Source organism: Chelonoidis abingdonii, chromosome 18, assembly GCF_003597395.2.
Source record: "Chelonoidis abingdonii isolate Lonesome George chromosome 18, CheloAbing_2.0, whole genome shotgun sequence".
NCBI lineage: Eukaryota > Metazoa > Chordata > Testudines > Testudinidae > Chelonoidis > Chelonoidis abingdonii.
Window position 1 is genome coordinate 3,322,570 of NC_133786.1, and position 16,785 is coordinate 3,339,354.

Sequence of the window (16,785 nt, forward strand, 5' to 3'; positions counted from 1 at the left end):
GTGGAAGTGACTATTAGTTGTTCGCATTGCAGTGAGGTGGAGAGGCCCCAGCCGAGAGCAGCGCCCCCTGCTGTTGGACACTATACACATGCACAGAAAGTCAGCCCCCGTCCACCAAGCTTCCAATCTAAGCAGAGAAGCAGACCAATGGAGGAAGACCACATCATCCTTATTTTATAGCTGGAGAACTGGGGCACAGAGATTAAGGGCCACGGTTCTCCACTGGTCAGTACCCAGCACATACAGCTCTTTGGAAACTGCCCACTTACTTAGGAGCATCAATGGGAGCTGAACACTTCTGGAAATCTGGGCCCCTGTGGTGCCCATGGTCCCTCAGCGTGTGTGCGCCAGGCCTTGGACCCAGCTCTCTTGCGTCCCAGTCTAGTGCCTTACCCACCAGACTTTCCCCCTGCTGGATCCTATGACTTTGAGAGCAATGTCCACCAAGCTAGATGCAAGGGCTCCCACACCATTGTGCTGAGCGGCCTGCTCTTAGGGGCATCATGCTGCCCCTATGGGCCTGTCTTCCCCCTTTTCCTCAGCCATGGCTACCTGGCCAGCCCTCTCCTGCTGGTAACTAGCTACCTGTGGTACTTACATAGCCCCTATTACTCCAGTACTTGAGCACCATGACCTCACCAGTCTTTAATAGAATTATCCTCCCACCACTTCTGCATGGCCGGGCAGTGCTGTTACCTCCATTGTAAGCTGTACAGACAATGGCAGAGCAGGGACCTGCAACTCACTGGCTAGCACACTAACCCCTGGCCCAGCTTCCCTCATTAGCAGCACCTGCCCTGTGTTTCCTCTCCACCTTCCCTGACATCGTTCTGGAATGTATTAGCAGGAGTGTGTATCATAGAATATCAGGGTTGGAAGGGACCTCAGGAGCAAGACATGTAAGCAAGACCTGACAAGTAATTCTTCTGCTCTACTCTATGCTGATACGGCCTTAACTGGAATATTGTGTCCAGTTCTGGGTTCCACATTTCAGGAAAGATGTGGACGAATTGGAGAGAGTGCAGAGACGAACAACAAAAATTAAAGGTCTAGAAAACAGGACCTCTGAGGAAAGATTGAAAAGTGTGTTTGTTGAGTCTGGAGACGAGAAGACTGAGAGGGGACATGATAACAGTTTTCAAGTACGTAAAAGGTTGTTACAAGGAGATGGGATAAAAATTGTTTTTCTTAACCTCTGAGGACAGGACAAGAAGCAATGGTCTTAAATTGCAGCAAGGGAGGTTTTGGTTGGACATTAGGAAAAGCTTCTTGTCAGGGTGGTTAAGCACTGGAATAAATTGCACAGAAAGGTTGTGGAATCTCCATCATTGGAGATATTTAAGAGCAGGTTAGACAAACACCTATCAGGGATGGTCTAGATAATAACTTAGTCCTGCCATGAGTGCAGGGGACTGGACTAGATGACCTCTCAGGGTCCCTTCCAGTCCTGTGATTCTATGACATGGCAGTAGCTCTTCACGGAGGCAGTTGTGCTGACTCCTGCTTCTTGTTTCCAGCTGCTTTTAAAGCCTGATACCTACAGCTGCCAAGGGAGAGAGCCAGGACCATGTGCTCAGCCAGCTGGGTTGTAGTCCCCAGCTTAGGGCTCATGGGTTCTAGCTTAGCACCACTCTGTCCTTCAGAGCAGCCTGCTTCTGCAGAATCCCAACACCTTTAAAGCAAGAGCAACACCCGGCGTTCACTTTTTAATTATGAACCATTCCATTTCCTCTGCTTCATTTTGAATATGCCTTCCTCAGCCCCCTGGTACTCTCACTTCCTGGAGAGAAAGTAACTCCACTGAGATCATTTATGCTAGAACAAATCAGAAGCATCTCCTCTGGCATCCATAGTTATACTGGGGTATAATTGCTATAAAACCAGAATGGCTACACTGGAGCGGCTGAACCCAAGAGCATGGCAGGGTGAGGATTACACTGGTCCAGATAAAAACCAGTTTCATGGGTGTTGATCAATGGATCTACAAAGCACTAGAGCCATGAACAGTTTCAGCCATGATTACGTGGGTGGGATGAGTGCGGAGCCGATCCAAGAGCAGTAGCTGGTGTAGGCCAGTGGCCTGAATTCACCCCATGGATTTGATTGTTACATTTCTTAGTCGTCCTCTAACATCTTGTCATGGCTCGGCAGGGGAGCTGTGATCTTCTCATCCCTGCTCAGCAATCTGTCAGGGTCCTCCGCTCAGGCAGAACAAGGCAGGCTGGGCTTGGGGCCAGTGTTTCTTTTAGCTTCTCCTGTGGGTTCCATTTCTAGATAAGGGGAGAGAAGAGAAAGTCACCAGTGTATGTGGGTGATAGGACTCTCCCTTCTTCCTTTATTTCTAAGGGATGTGACCAGAAGCTGTGGCACCTGCTCCCTGCCAGCCTAGCCCTCCCATCCGCCTGTCTCAGACACTCAGGATACACTCTGTGCTGCAGGGATTGCTGTAGCAGAAGGGTCCAGCTAGGTTGGTACTCTTTGTCCAAGCATGGCCACTTTGGCAGGCTCCAGAAAGAGGCATAACGCCCCCCACTTCCCTCATTTCCTATCCCCTATGGAGTCTGTTCTTTGTGTAACAAAGGAGGGAATTTTCCCCAGCTCCAGCTGACACTAATGAGCACCCATACTACAGCATGAAGACAGCTGGCTCTTGGCATCTGATCATAGCCAGCAACAGGGACTTACTACACTTGTATCATATCCAGTGGCAGTGAGTTCCACTGTTTAATTATACATTGTACCCAGTTTCCTTTTATCCAGTCTACATTTCTTGCTTTTCGCCACTGTGTGCCCTTTGTTCTCTTACAGGATGCTGAGATGGGCCACCCTCTTCCCCCTTCATTATTTCATTCAGCTAAAAGGTATCGGGACCTCCTTCTATTCTCTTTCCAGCAAAGCAGCCCCAGGTTTTTACTGCTCCTGTTCCCTTCCACTCAGCTCCAACTCCCTTCTCTACAGTCTGGCTCTCCCCGCTGATGGGATCCAGCCCCTGGGTCACAGTTTGAAGAGTGACTGTTCTCTCTAGCCACCCTCACAGCTGTTACGTGGCCTCCAGGAGTCACTCTGTACTATGGCACGGCTGCAAGGACACCGGGAAGCTCCCTTAACCCTAACTCAGTCATTCCTGCTGCCTGTGGATAATCATTGAGCCAAGGAAAGGTATCAGGCAGGGATAGGATTTGAACCTGGGTCCCCCACATCCCAGGGGAATGGCCTATAAGGGAGGCATGGCTGCTGGTAAGGGTTGGGCTGCCCCTCCAGGATGTTTCTAGGATGGTTACACCATGTACAGGTGACTCCTCTGATTCCCCCCAAGCTCCCCCTGCCTGCCATGCTCTGCTGCACTCCCCTCTTGAAAGGAAGGAAGCCAGGGTTGTTGCTTGCTGGCCATCCAGGAGCCGAAGCAGCTGTTACCGTGGTGACTGGGCTAATCATACTCAGCATGGCCGTGGTGTTTTTCAGCCAGAGATCTCAGGACACTGCCTAAAGGGGGATAAGGATCATGCTCCCCATTTTACAGAAGGAGAGACTGAGGCACAGATGGGCAGAGGGAGAAATCACACAGCCAATAAGGGCAGGACAAGGAAGAGAATCCAGGAGTCCTGGCTCCTAGGCCCGTGTTCTAACCCAGGACTGCATTGTCAGAGTGAGGGGGGGATGCACCTTCGATCGCGGCAGCAGCCCTGAGACACACAGGACAGCTCCTGTCGGTGGGGACCAGCTGCCCGTGCTCTACCTGGCCGGAGGCCCAGGCAGGCCAAAGGACGTCAGTTCAAGCTGTGCTAGAGCAGGAGGTAGGTTTACAGCCACGCTCCGTTCCCTCCCCCAGAGCGCGAGCGGCCAGCCAGGCGTTGCCCAGTAGCGCACCCCACATGGCGCGGGAGCTAGTGAGCAGAATGGGGGCTGGGGAGAGAACTGGGAGCGAAGCAGGCCTGGAAATCAAAGCGCTCAGGCCAGACAGCAGCTGCCCCAGAGCGGTGCGGTGGGAACAAGACAAGAGGTGTGTCAGAGGCTGCTGGTGCCTTTCGCTGGCCCAGCAAAGACAGTGATGTGCCTGGGAGACATGGCTGAACTATGCAGAGTTCCCTTTGCAGGTGCCTCTGCTCCCACCGTCCTGCCTCGGCAACATTTGCTCAGGGCACAGGAGAAAGGCACAAGGGAGCCCAGGCAGAAACCCCGAGTTTACAGTCACACAGCTAACCACCAGGATGCATCACTTAGTGCCACACCCGAGACCCTTCGGTGACCATGGAGAAGCAGGGGCACAGGGCTCCAAGCTGCTGCCCCATGGCCTGTGGTGTCTGACCCCCAGCCGTGACCCCCAATGGGCAGAGCTTCAGCTCCCTCTGAGCCTCGCAGGCAGCCTGGCTTTTAAGCTGCCAGCTCTCCAGTGAAGCTGCTTCAACTGTTACTATGACAGCCACCCACTCACATGCAAAATCCAGACAGTCGCAAAATCTCGGCTACCATGAAGCATCCACGACCTAGAAAGGTCCGGTTTGGACCTTCCGCACCAACCCAAGAGGGGTCCCATTATGCCCTGCAGTGGCCAGTTGCCCTCTTGTGGTTCAGGGTGGTCTGTGGCACACAGTGATCTTCTAGGTTCATTACTATTGCAAAAGAAAAATTGGGGAACATGAGAAGGTTGGTGGGGGCGGGGGGGCAGACAGGTTCCTCCCTCTGCACAGAGCTGGGCAGATCCTGAGGATATTCCCAGGGAGTTTTCTGAGCCTACCCTTGTGCCCCCGGCGTGTTTGTGTTCCACAAATATCCCAAGCAGCTTTTACCCACCAGGAGCCAGTTCCACAATTGGAAGAGTAGCCCATGCTCCAACATGGCTAGTCACAGAAGTCATCCAATCGGGGAACAGAAAGAAGATCACATGACTTATGTAACTAACATGCAGTTTGAATTTTGCATTCTTAATGAGCTGCTGAGGAACGCCCTGCAATTAAGAAAGAAACATGGTTCTTGGGGGAGTACTCTGAGGCACCGAGCAGAATGCGTGCCCCATACAAAACCCTGCCCCGCCAGCTCATTCGAGCAAGTAAAGAAATTTGGGATATTGCCAAATACGCTCGAGAGCTTTGCAGGTTTCCAGCAGATGGGGTATTCACCACTCACCTGGCTCTGCCAGCAAGGTTACAAGCAGCAGAGGGATAATTGGGGTGGTGCAGGGAGAGTGGAGAAGTAATGAGATGGAAGTAAAGAGAATTGAAGATGACAGTCAAGAAAAGATCAGCACCTGTAAGCTCTGGAATATTCCCCCAAAGGAAGCAACGGGAGCCTCCTTGCCCAAGATACTTAGAACTAGGCTGCTCAGGGCATGGAGGATCACCCAGTAGGAAGCTCTCCTGCCATGGCAGGCTGGCTACAGGCTAGGTGAACAGGTAAGGTTTGTCCATCTCTGACTTCTAGCAGGAGGAATGGAGGCACTTTGACAGCACTATGTCAATTTTTCATCGACTTCCCAGTCCCACTGAGATTTCCATGCTTTGATTCAAAGCAACCCAGAGGGAGGGAGGTTCCATTCGTCTCTTACCTAGGATCTCGCTGCTTGGAGAAGGAGGGTTTCCTTCAGCCCCTGCAGTGCAAGCCGCGTGTTTCGGTTTGGATGTCTCTAGGCCAGCAAGGAGGGTCATGAAATCCACCACGGTGTCGATGTGCTGTGGGCTGGAGGTGACCTCCCTCAGCGCGCACACCGCGTTCAGTCTGCTGAAAGACTTGAGCTCAGAGAGATTGGCCTGCAAGAACAGGAGGATGATGTTCAGGTCGTTCAAGGGGCAGGTCAGCATCTTCCTGCTGAGGAGGTCGAAGGCAGGCAGCATCTCATAGATGGACAGGAGGCGCTTGTCCCACTGAAGGAGCTGCAGCATGTTGTAGATGACCACAGGTGCCAGGAGGACATAGACACCCCCATTGGAGATGCTGATCAGCTGGAAGACAGAGAAGAAGACCAGCTTGCAGGGAATCACATCGGGAACGTGGGGCTCATCTCGCAGGAGCCCTGTCTTGATGGAGCAGCTGAATTCATCTTGGAAAAAGACGCGGAGGTGGAGGAATCCCAGGTAGAGACAGGTAGCAGTGATGAGGAGCAGCAGCAGGAGGTTCCGCAGCAGGTAGGCGCCCACCAGGGAGTGCGAGCGCTGCTTGCAGGCCAGGTACCGCTCCAGCAGTGGGAACTCAAAGTACCGCTCCCTGCGAGCCCTGGGGGAAAGACAGCGGGCTAGTTGGGGCCAGTTCCTCAGCTAGGGTAAATCACTTCACTGAAATCAGATTACACCAGCTGAAGACCTGGCCTGTAAATGCCACCTCTAGGGTTAAATCCCTGGGCCCCTGATACCAAGGCCATGTAGTGCTGGATGGATCAGAACACTGCCCAGGGCATTAACCAGAATCACACAACCAGAGGGTTAGAAGGGACCTCCAGGGTCATCTAGTCTAGCCCCCAATGTGACTCTGGGGGGTGTGTGTGTGTGTGTTTATACTCAGAACATGTTTTGATCAAACTTTTTTCTTGTTTGTAGCCAACACATTTTAAGTAATTTTGTTTAATAAAAAGATCAGCCTTTAAATACTGGTTTTGTACATGTAATTGAATTTTAATTTCCACCCAAATGGAGCATGACGCAAATCACAAGGAAAAAATTAAATCTTCCTCTAGTCACTAAAAATTGCAGTATTCACCCTTTTCTAGCATAATCAAAATGCAGAAACTAAGAAGCTGAAAAAACGTGCCTGGATAAAACGTAACCTCGTGGTTAGCAAAAAGTAATATGGGATTTAGGGCAAAGGCTGTTATTTCAATCCACGTGTGAATGGCAACCCTCCAACGAGTATCAACCCTCCAACGAGTATCAACCTTCCTTTAGGAAAATAACTCAAAAGTACAAAAAGCAAAACAGGATTAAAATTGAGGCTTTAAATCAAGGTTTCCTGCCTGCTAATTTCCATCATGATTTAAATCAACCCCCCTCTCCCCTCCCAGTAGATTAAATGCAGAAGAGCTACATAAAGGACCTAATCCTGCCCACAAGCCAATCCCCCCGCACCCTCCACCCCGTCAATGGGAGTTTTGCCTGCATACAGGCGGTGGGACCGTAAGGAATCCATAGAGATGAGCTTTGAAGCGGACCCAGCATAGGGTTTTCATGACAGGAGCCCCCTCCCACCATGATATCTGCAGCCCCCTGGCCCTCCACTATCAGCAGGATCCACACTGTGCATGCAGTTTATCCACAGCTGCTTCCTGGAGAAGAAGCTAGAGTCCTGGCTGCAGGGGTGAAAAGGGGGAAGGAGGCAGCGGGGGATGGGAGGAATCACATGTGGGGGGAAGGGGCAGTGGCCATCAGCTGGGGCCCTGCACTGTTACCTCCCTGGGGGTCTGCTGACCCTAGGCCCATCCCTGAGTGCTCTCTCTCTCATTCACAGGCCCACTTCCAGCCCTGGGGCAACTCAGACTCAGCCCCAGGTGGAGGGCGGCCCGTGCTATGGATGGGATCAGACACACACATGCCAGGCCAGATTGGACCACAGCCCCATATGGGGTGGGGGCTTCTAGGCACAGATCTCATAGAATCGTAGAATATCAGGGTTGGAAGAGACCTCGGGAGGTCATCTAGTCCAACCCCCTGCTCAAAGCAGCACTAATTCCCAACTAAATCATCCCAGCCAGGGCTTTGTCAAGCCTGACCTTAAAAACCTCGAAGGAAGGAGATTCCACCACCTCCCTAAGTAGCCCATTCCAGTGCTTCACCACTTTCTGAGTGAAAAAGTTTTTCCTAATATCCAGCCTAGACCTCCCCCACTGAAAGGAAAAGTCAAGGAGGGTCCTGAGGAGATGCCATCTGAAGTTACAGGGGAATACCACCTCCACCTTGCCCCACTATAGAGCTCTCTTGCCCTGGGTCTCAAAGAAAAAGGACCCCCTCCAGCGAGATGGTGGCTGCGGGACTACGCACACTGGGAGTGGGAGGAACCCCCCAAAGGGTCAGTTCTCAAGCCACTGACTCACTTCTCAAACTCCTCCCAGAAGAGCCGGGCATCCGTGCTGGCCTGGCGGACCTTCACCATGTGCTGCACCAGGCGGATGGAGCGGTTGTAGGACTTGTCCAGCTCATCGATGATGAAGAGCAGGTCGCTGTTCAGCGCAGGCGCAGCTGTGTATCGCCACAGTAGGGAGGGCAGGTACATGGCCACCGCGATGAGCAGCAGGGAGTAGGGGAAGGCCTGGGCAAAAGACAATGCAATGGCTGAGGCCAGCTCGACCAGTGAGAGTGAGAGCAGAACAGATTATAACAGGAGCATAAAGGACAAGCCAGGAAGCAAGTCAAGGCCGTTCAGGGCTGCACATTCTACTCCTGAGGGCATTCTGTGCCAAAAAATTAAAAATTCTGCACACAATATTTTAAAATTCAGCAAACTTTTGCAAATTTTATTTGTCAAATACATTTGCAGGCTCCATCATGGCGCTGGGGAGCACCGATCACTGGCTGCCCAGAGGGGGGTGATCACTGTGCAGCTCCCCACATCGAGGCACGGACTCAGTGGTGAGGCTGCACCTGATCCTGACACAGTGCAAGGACCGGGCCTGCCCCAGAAACACCCCAGGGCCCTGCCCCTCCATGCCAGGTGCGGGCGGGCAGGCTCAGCAAGGCAGGATCCAAGTGTGAAGGAGCTTAGTGTGGGGGGATCCAGGTGTGGGTTGAGACCATTCTGTGTGAGGTAATCTGGGTGTGAGCGGCTCAGTGAGGAATCTGGGTGCAAGGGGAATCTGGATGCACAGGGGCTTGTTGGGAGTTTCTGGGTAGATGGGGGAGCAGCTGTACAGAGATCCCTTCCCCTGCAGCTGAGAAGCAATGGGTGCAGGAAGCGTAGGTTGAGGGGAGTTTGCAGAGCTTCCTGCAGCTGGGGGAGAAATCTGGGGGTGGGTCTGACCCAGCCCCAGATGCCGTGAAGAGGAAGAGGAAGTCCCATTCTCCCTAGCCCAGCTGGGACTAGCAGCTGAGCCCAGTGCAAGGTAGGAGCCACTAGCCAGGTCTTCCTCAGTCCCGCCCCCTGCCCCCTAGTGATTTACTGCCCTGGGCACCTGAAACATACCGCTGGGGAGGGTCACATGACTGCTCTGCAGGGAAGCAAAGAAATCTGCGGGGGACATAAATTCTACACATGGGCAGTGACACAGAATTCCCACAGGAGTAACATTCAGGAGGCAGGGAATGGTCAGGCTAAGGCTGAACAGCGGATTAGGAGCTGCAGCCCTGAGACCTAACCCCAGATATAATGATACCGAGCAAATACACAGCTCTTCCCACCTGACCATCTCCAAGAGCTTTACAATGGCTCATCCTCCCCATCTTACATATGGGGAAACTGAGGCATGGAGCAGGGTAGGGACTTGGTTTAGGTCCCACAGGGAGTCAGTGGCAGAGCTAGGGATTGAATCCAGTTATCCTTAGTCCCAGCTCAGTGCCCTATCCATGAGGCCTCCAGGGTGGGGGAGCTGGACAGACCCAGGGGAACTCGAACCCCAAACAAGATTGCTCTCCAAATGAGCCTCATAGATCAGGACAATCCATTTGGCCCCTGGGAGCTAATGCAGAGTTTTCAGGGTAAATAGAGGAGATCCTGGGTGGGGGATTCTTGGAAACGGCAGAGGTGGTTCTTGCTTCTACACAGAGGTGGTTTGTTCAGAAGCTCTGCGGGGGCTGCTCCCAAACACACAGAAGTGGCATTGAGGCCTTTCTGCCCAATGAAGTGACCATGACCATATCTTTGAGATCTGGACCTTGAAGAGTTGCTGCCTTGTGACACCCAGGCTGGGTCCCTGCCATGGACTCTGCATGGGGCTGCCTCTGGAGACCACTGGGCAGTTTCAGCTGGTGCACAATAGAACTGCCCAGCTGATGGGCAGAGCTGGCCACAAGGAGCACGCTACAGCGTAACATAACCACACTGACCCCCTAGTCACTTCTGGAGCCATTTGGCCTCGATCACACAAGACCTCGGTGGCTGGAGCCTGCCCGTCAGGTATAAATCTCCCTGCCGCATGCCAGGGTCATGATGGAGATCAGCAGGGATTCCACCAGCTGGGGCTGAGGGCACGGCTTCCTGCTGTGGGGTAAATTGGTCTGGCAGAGTCCCTTAGGGTGCAGTGCAAAGGCCAGCCTGTCCCTCTTGCCTTTGGCTGACATTGGGGTGGGGAGCACTGTATCCTGATGAGCTGTGTTCTTTGCCTGGGTCCCTTGCCCACCCGAATGCCACTGGCCCTGGAGATGCTGCATTGGGGGCTGATTTTCAACCCCTTGAACTGCAGAGCTCCCCTAACCCATCAGCTCCACTACCTTTAGAGTCCAGAGGGATTTGGTGGTAGTGTTTCCAGCAGCATCAAATTCATAGTGGATCAAGGAATCCCAGCAAGACGTATCAACGTATGCAGACTGCTTCCCTGTGAAGTTGGCAGGCGAGAAACAGCTGATCTGGGTCCCTGGAACAGAGCAGGAGTGGTTACAGCAAGAGGGAGGAGCTGTTGGACCCACAGGTGGGGATTCCTCCCACCACCATCCCCACTAATGTGGAACTCTGCTGCTCTGGAATCTCTGTGGTGAATGTCTCTGGCAGCCCCATTCCAGCCCACTCCCCTCCCAGCCTGCAGCCACCCTGTCTACACTGCCCCTTCTGCTATGCAGTATGGATAGCACTCCCTTGTGGGCACAGAGCAGCCAGCAGTGCTGTGCTGTCAGCACCGCCTGGGATTGCATAGGCCCCGATTTTAAACTCAGTGACAACACAGCAACATCTCTGCTGACTGTGGCCAGGCTGCCTGATTCGCTGCAGGCTGGAGCTGTGTGTTGTCCACACTCTTCACAGCTGCCTCGGGACTACATATAGGCATCTACTCCATGGTGCTCTGGGGCTGGAGCACACATGGAGAAAAATTAGTGGGAGCTCTGCACCCACCAGCAGCTCCCCATGGCCCCGCCCCGCCCCACCACTCCAGCTCACCTCTGCCTCCTCCGCGACCACGCTCCCGCGTCCTGCTTCTTCCCCCTCCCTCCCAGCGCTTGCGCCGCAAAACAAACTGCTGTTTCGCGGGGCAGGGAGGGAGGAGGGAGAATGCAGCACGCTGGGGGAAAGAGGCAGGGCTGGGGCAGGGATTTGGGCAAGGGATTCAATAGGGGCAGGGAAGGGGCGGAGCTGGGGTAGAGACTTTGAGGAAGCAGCTGGAATGGGATCGGGTCCAGGGGCAGAGGGGCATGAGCACCCACTGGCACCAGAGAAAGTTGGCACCCCCGGGATATCCCCCTCCCTCCCTGTCTCCCCAACAGCCCATGTAACAGTCGTCTGGGCACAACTTGTCTTGCCCTGGCCCAAAAGGGTGAGAGTGTCCCTGTGGCAAAGGCTCCTGCCAGCCCAGGAACGGCCTCACTGGCAAAGCCAGGCTTGGCAGGAAAGTCTGGCTCCAGCCAGCACCGAGAATCAAGCAGTATGATATGAGTGGTTCAGCACAGCCTTGCTGAGCTCGTATACTGCCATCCTGCCTGCAGCCACACTAGTGCCTACCTACACCTGTTCAGTTGCAAGGCACTCTGGGTACTTACCCCACAAACCAGTGGCCACTGCAGGGGTGGTCTGGTGAGCTCCTATAGACAACTGGCTGAGGGATCTCTGTATGCTCTCCCTCCCCCTCCCCCGCCCACCCCCCGCCCAGCATGCCTCCAGGGTCCGGGACTCTTCTGACTCCAGCTGTCATGTCACACTATGTGCCCAGACGGAGCTGCAAGCTTGCTGGTGGGGTTGATGCAGCAGGAATGCAGCTACCCATCCCTGCTCCAGGCCTGTTAGTTTTGGAGAAGGCCGAAGGAACTGGCAGCTGAGGGACTGGGGCAGTGCTATGCTCCTAATGCAGCAGCCCCAGCCAATGGGCTACAGGTGGGTCACTAGCTGAGATGCCTGTTCTGTCAAACCCCAGGCAGCAAACCAGGCTAGACTTCGCTGCTGGTAAACACAAGTGAAGTTGTCGGCTCAGGCCAGGCCAGCTAGGGTGCATTTAGCTGCCATCTTGCCCAAATCATGATTTAGGTTTGTACCGGGCTACCAAGGAACCAGCTTTGCTAATGAAGGATTTGAGATGATCCTGTCCCTGAAGATGATTTCATTCCTGTAACACCATGTTCTGATGCTTTACATATGCACAAAGTTAGCCACAGCTCTAACACCGTGAATAGCCTACAAAACAGTAGAGAGCCCATCAACTAGACTATTTCAATGTCCACTCAGGAGACCAATAACCTGGTGGCACTTCAATCTATGTTATAAACAAGGAACAAGCCAGCAAAAACACATTCATTTTATTTTCTCTGACTCCACCCAGCCTCCTGAACATTGAGTCCAAGAACAAATTTTTGAGGCAGGATGGAAATTACATCCACAAACCTCACATTTTCTAGTCAAGACATACACAAATAGCCCCACAAACACAAGTGTCCTCTGCTCCCGTGACTAGAGACCAAAGCTTTTCTGGCAGAAATGTTAAATCACTGGCAACACAGGAGCTTAGATTCACAGATTTTAAGGCCAGAAGGGATCTCTCCTAAATAATACAGGCCTTTTACCACTGTATTGAGCCCAATGACTTGTGTTTGGCTAAAACATCTTTCAGAAAGCTATCCAGTCTCGATTTGAAGACTAGAGAGTCCACCACTTTCCTCTGTAGTTTTTTCCAGTGGCTGAATAGCATCAGGCCTCAAACCGATTCCTACAGAACTCCAGCGTAACACCCACATTCAATGAAGGTTCCCCACTGACAGCTACTTTTGTCAGTTCGTTTCTAATCCATTTAATGTGCGGTCTATTGCTATTGTGGAGTGCTAAATTTTTTAAATTAGAATATTGCTAAGTCAAACACCTTACAAAAGTTTATTATAACTGACATACTTAGTTGGGCCATCCTGCTTGCTCTTTTTTAATATTATCACAACACTAGCACTCTTCCAGTCTTTTTGAAGCCCCCCAAGATTCTGAGATTTATTAAAAAAATTAATATCAGCTGGCCAGAGATCTCCTCACCAGCTCTTTTAGGACTCTTGGTTACAAGTTTTCCAAGCCTGCTGATTTTAAATATTTATCCCTAGATTTTCCACACTCCATAACTTCTATCAATTACTGTAGATTTTTTTCCATTTGTTATATATTGCTTTCTTATTGCTAATTGCTGCGTTCATTTGGCCACTGAACCAGGATGACTGTTAGCCAAAGAATTGTGGCAAGTTATGTTCAAGGTTTTATGCTGGCTAAGGAACGGTCCCACCAGCAGCAGAACCCTACTTAGATCAGAAGCTCTTTGGGGCTTCCTGTTCTCTTTGCACAGTGCCTTGAACCATGGGGCCCTGGGCTGTGATGGGGGCTCCAAGGCACTATTGCAACACAGATGATAAACACCACAGACTCTCCAGTGGAGCACAGAGTGTTCACAGGAACATAGGAACTGGCAGCCTGGATCAGACCGAGGTCTATCTAGTTCAGTGGCCTGGCTCGGACAGTGACCAGAACCAGATTCTTCAGGTGGAAGAACCTTGCAGTGGCAGATGTGGGACAGTCAACATGCCATTAAGGTCTCACCCTAACCCCTAGTAATTAGAGGGTGGAGCAAGTACTGAAATAGCACAAGGTTTTAACATCCTTCTGAAACTCTTCCACACCCCCAGAACTCTGACTAGTTCCCCATAAACACCCCTTCACTCCTTGAACCTTCCATGTACCTGTGATGCACCAGCAGAACTAGAGCAGTGCGGTCCGTGCTGCGTACCCTGCTCCTGCCCTAGATCTTTCTACCCTTAATGATGATCTAAACCCAGTCCCGATAACACACCACCCTGCAACTTACCCGTGGAAAACTCCCGCGCGAACGCCAGGGACACCAGGAACAGGGGCAGGCCCACCGCAACAAACTTCACAACACGATCGCACGGTAACTCCAGGCGAAGGCCTTTGGCTCGGGAGCCGCTGGGTTCCGGGAGCAAAGCATCAGAGAGCATGTACTCGGCTGCCGTGTGTGCGATAGACATGACTCCGGGAGTAGAGAAGACGCAGATGCTGCTGTTGTTTATGGCTTGATCCCGGCTGAGCGGTAGCTAGCAGGGCACGAGCACTTGTGGGGTTGAAAGCTGTATTTGCCCAGTATTATGTACCAGGCAGTGGTAAATGACACCATGTGCATTGCTAATTACAAGGGAAGCCTTTTCTCTAGGAAAGTTACAAATAGCCTTTCCTCAAATAGAGCAGCCAGAGTCACAGCAGCAGGGCCTCACTGATTGCTGAGCCCTGGCGTGCCTCACCCAGCCACAGGCAACCCCACGAAACCCTGCGTCCTTGTGGTTTTACAGCCCTCTCTCATAAACAGATTTATTTCTAGCAGCGATTTTAAGGGGTGTGGGGCTGCTGGGCTATTTTCACATCCAGTAATGAGCAGGAGGGTTGGCAGGGAGGCACAGTCCCAGCCCCAGCTCCCATGCCTGGGGGTAGGCGATGCAGGCACGTGTCAGCAGTAATGATCTCTGGCAGTGAGTGATTCTCAGCCAGGCAGATCCCCAGCCCTGCAGGCAGCCATTAGTGGCACGATACAGCAGGGCCTTTCTACAGCCTGACACTGCCCCAGGCACAGCAGGGCTGCAAGGCGAGGATGGTAGGCATTTACCAGGCCAAGCCCCAGCCTCCAGTAGACACTCACACGTGCACCTACCTGAGGGAAGGGACACCGCTGAGCACAAGAGCTGACGGCCCCTCAGGGCAGGCAGAGAGGAGCCGGCAAGGAAACCTTACTAGGGATCTGCAGATCTAGTGCATAGGGCAGATTTTCAAAGATATCAAGGTACCTCACTGGTCCACCCACTTCTCCAGAGCCAGCAGCCTTTGACCTGTGACTCTGCCTCTAGAGGTCCCAGTGGAGTCTTTTCCACATAATTTCCTCCTGCTGGTTGCATGGGCAGTTATAGTCTTTCAGGGACAAAAGCCACAGTAGCAATCCCACTGCCCCCTCCCCTTGCTCAGGTGGCCCATGCCAGACTCAACTTGGTGCAGCACTCTGCCTAGTTAAGCTCAGTGGCAGGTCCCTTGTTCCCCCACCCCCAAACAGCCACCCCTTTATAAGTTGACCTGCTTGCTCAGGATTTTGCCCCTATCCCATGGCCAAACCCTGCTGAGCCTCTCCCATGCAGGCTTGTCAGAGGCACTTGAGTATAAAGGCACCCAAGCTTGTGCGCCTGGGCTCTCAGTAGGTCTCTCTAGCCCCTTGCTTTGACTGCAGCGGCTTCTTGCCCAGCCATCCTCACCCCCCCCCCATCCAGAGCCCGGGGCCAGGTGCAGACCTTCTCCTGGCCCTCCTGATAGGTCCATACCACCTTTCAGGCCAGACAAACCCTGGAAAAGAGAGGGGATCTAGCCTGGATGAGTCCCAAGAGACTATCTCCTTGTTCTGCAGCTGTCTGTCCATCATGTCTTTGCCACGGGTCCCCACTGAATTAACAGGGGCAGGACCCTGTTAGAGCCCTCTGGACAGAAGTTCAGACCCCGCTTTGATTTACTTACTGCACATCAGCGTGTCTCATTCTACGGCCATGGACAAGCGCAAGAATGGAGCGGAGGGGTCAGTGAGGTGCTCTCCTTTCAGTTGTAAGCCAAATAGGACACATCTGGAGATCCCCTTAAGATTCCAGCCACTTGGACAATCCAGTATTTAACACAACTCCTCCCCACCCTGCAAAACCAGAAACCTTCAAACCCTGGTGTACCACCACTTAACCTCTCCCCTCCCAGCCACTGCTCAACAAGGACCTAGGGCTTTGCCCTAAGTCCTCACGGTCAGCAAACCTGTGCCCCACTGGATCAAAGGAGTGCGTGTGGGGGCTGGCGGCAGGATAAACTGTAGAGATAAGAGCCCTCTAGTGAGGACACCATGCCCCCACTCAAACTCCTCTGCAGAGGAAAGCCCTAGGCCAGCATGAGCTAATGAACTCTCCCATCCGGCCCGCACACTGACATCTCAGACATGGCAATGGTTACTTTACATGGGCTCAGCTGTCTCTGTCCTACCATGGGCCTGTGCTGTGCTGTAGCCAGGGTCGGGGCTCTGGGCTGGAGGGAAGGATTAACTGATTCTAAGTCAGAGATCATAGTCTGGCTATGTAACACAAGTCACAGGAGGGTTAACCCCTTTCTATGGAGAGCAAGCACTAGAACCATTGTGACACAGACAGGGCAAGGCTGTGTGGGGCTGGCTGGCAAGAATCACCGTCCACTGCCCCTTGCTGAGCGGGTTTCATGTTGATCTTGCATTTGACAGTTTGTCTTAGAATGAATTTGCTGTTGTGCGATCGAAGAATTGGGTCTCACAGCACAGCACCCAGTATTCCTGCTGGCCCGCTAGGGAAAACCTGCTTCTACACGGCTGGAAGCAAGCTGCAGAGCTGAGGGAATCCCAGCAGGAAGGCAAGTTACGTTGCCACGGGTGCTGTAGGCAGGAAGGCTCCAGCACAAAACTGCATGCATTCTGTGCAGTCTCTTGGCCAAGGCAAAGCCACGGCTGTATTTACACTGTGTGGTTTACAAATGAATATTACGAACGTCTGTGGCGGCGAAGAGCTCAGTTCCCAGATAGGCGCCTGCCCCACGGCCAACTGCCTTAATACACATTCCTGCCAGAATGGCAGCTCAGACAGAGCAATTCACAGAGCTCCTGTCTGTAGGGAAGGGCTGTGCTGCCCCACTCCATGCACCCTGGGCCCTGGC

At 52.9% G+C, this 16,785-nt stretch overlaps 1 protein-coding gene across 1 annotated transcript; it reads right to left on the minus strand.

The window, feature by feature from the left end:
* Positions 1–1,850: 1,850 nt before the first annotated feature.
* PANX3 (pannexin 3) lies at positions 1,851–14,562 on the minus strand. Its single transcript, XM_032770006.2, has 5 exons — positions 13,886–14,562; positions 10,344–10,486; positions 8,015–8,229; positions 5,543–6,207; positions 1,851–2,270 (listed from the first exon to the last, which is right to left on the minus strand). The coding sequence occupies exons 1-5, from the start codon at positions 14,064–14,066 to the stop codon at positions 2,203–2,205; spliced, it is 1,272 nt and encodes a 423-aa protein (XP_032625897.1). The 5' UTR covers positions 14,067–14,562; the 3' UTR covers positions 1,851–2,202.
* Positions 14,563–16,785: the final 2,223 nt, after the last annotated feature.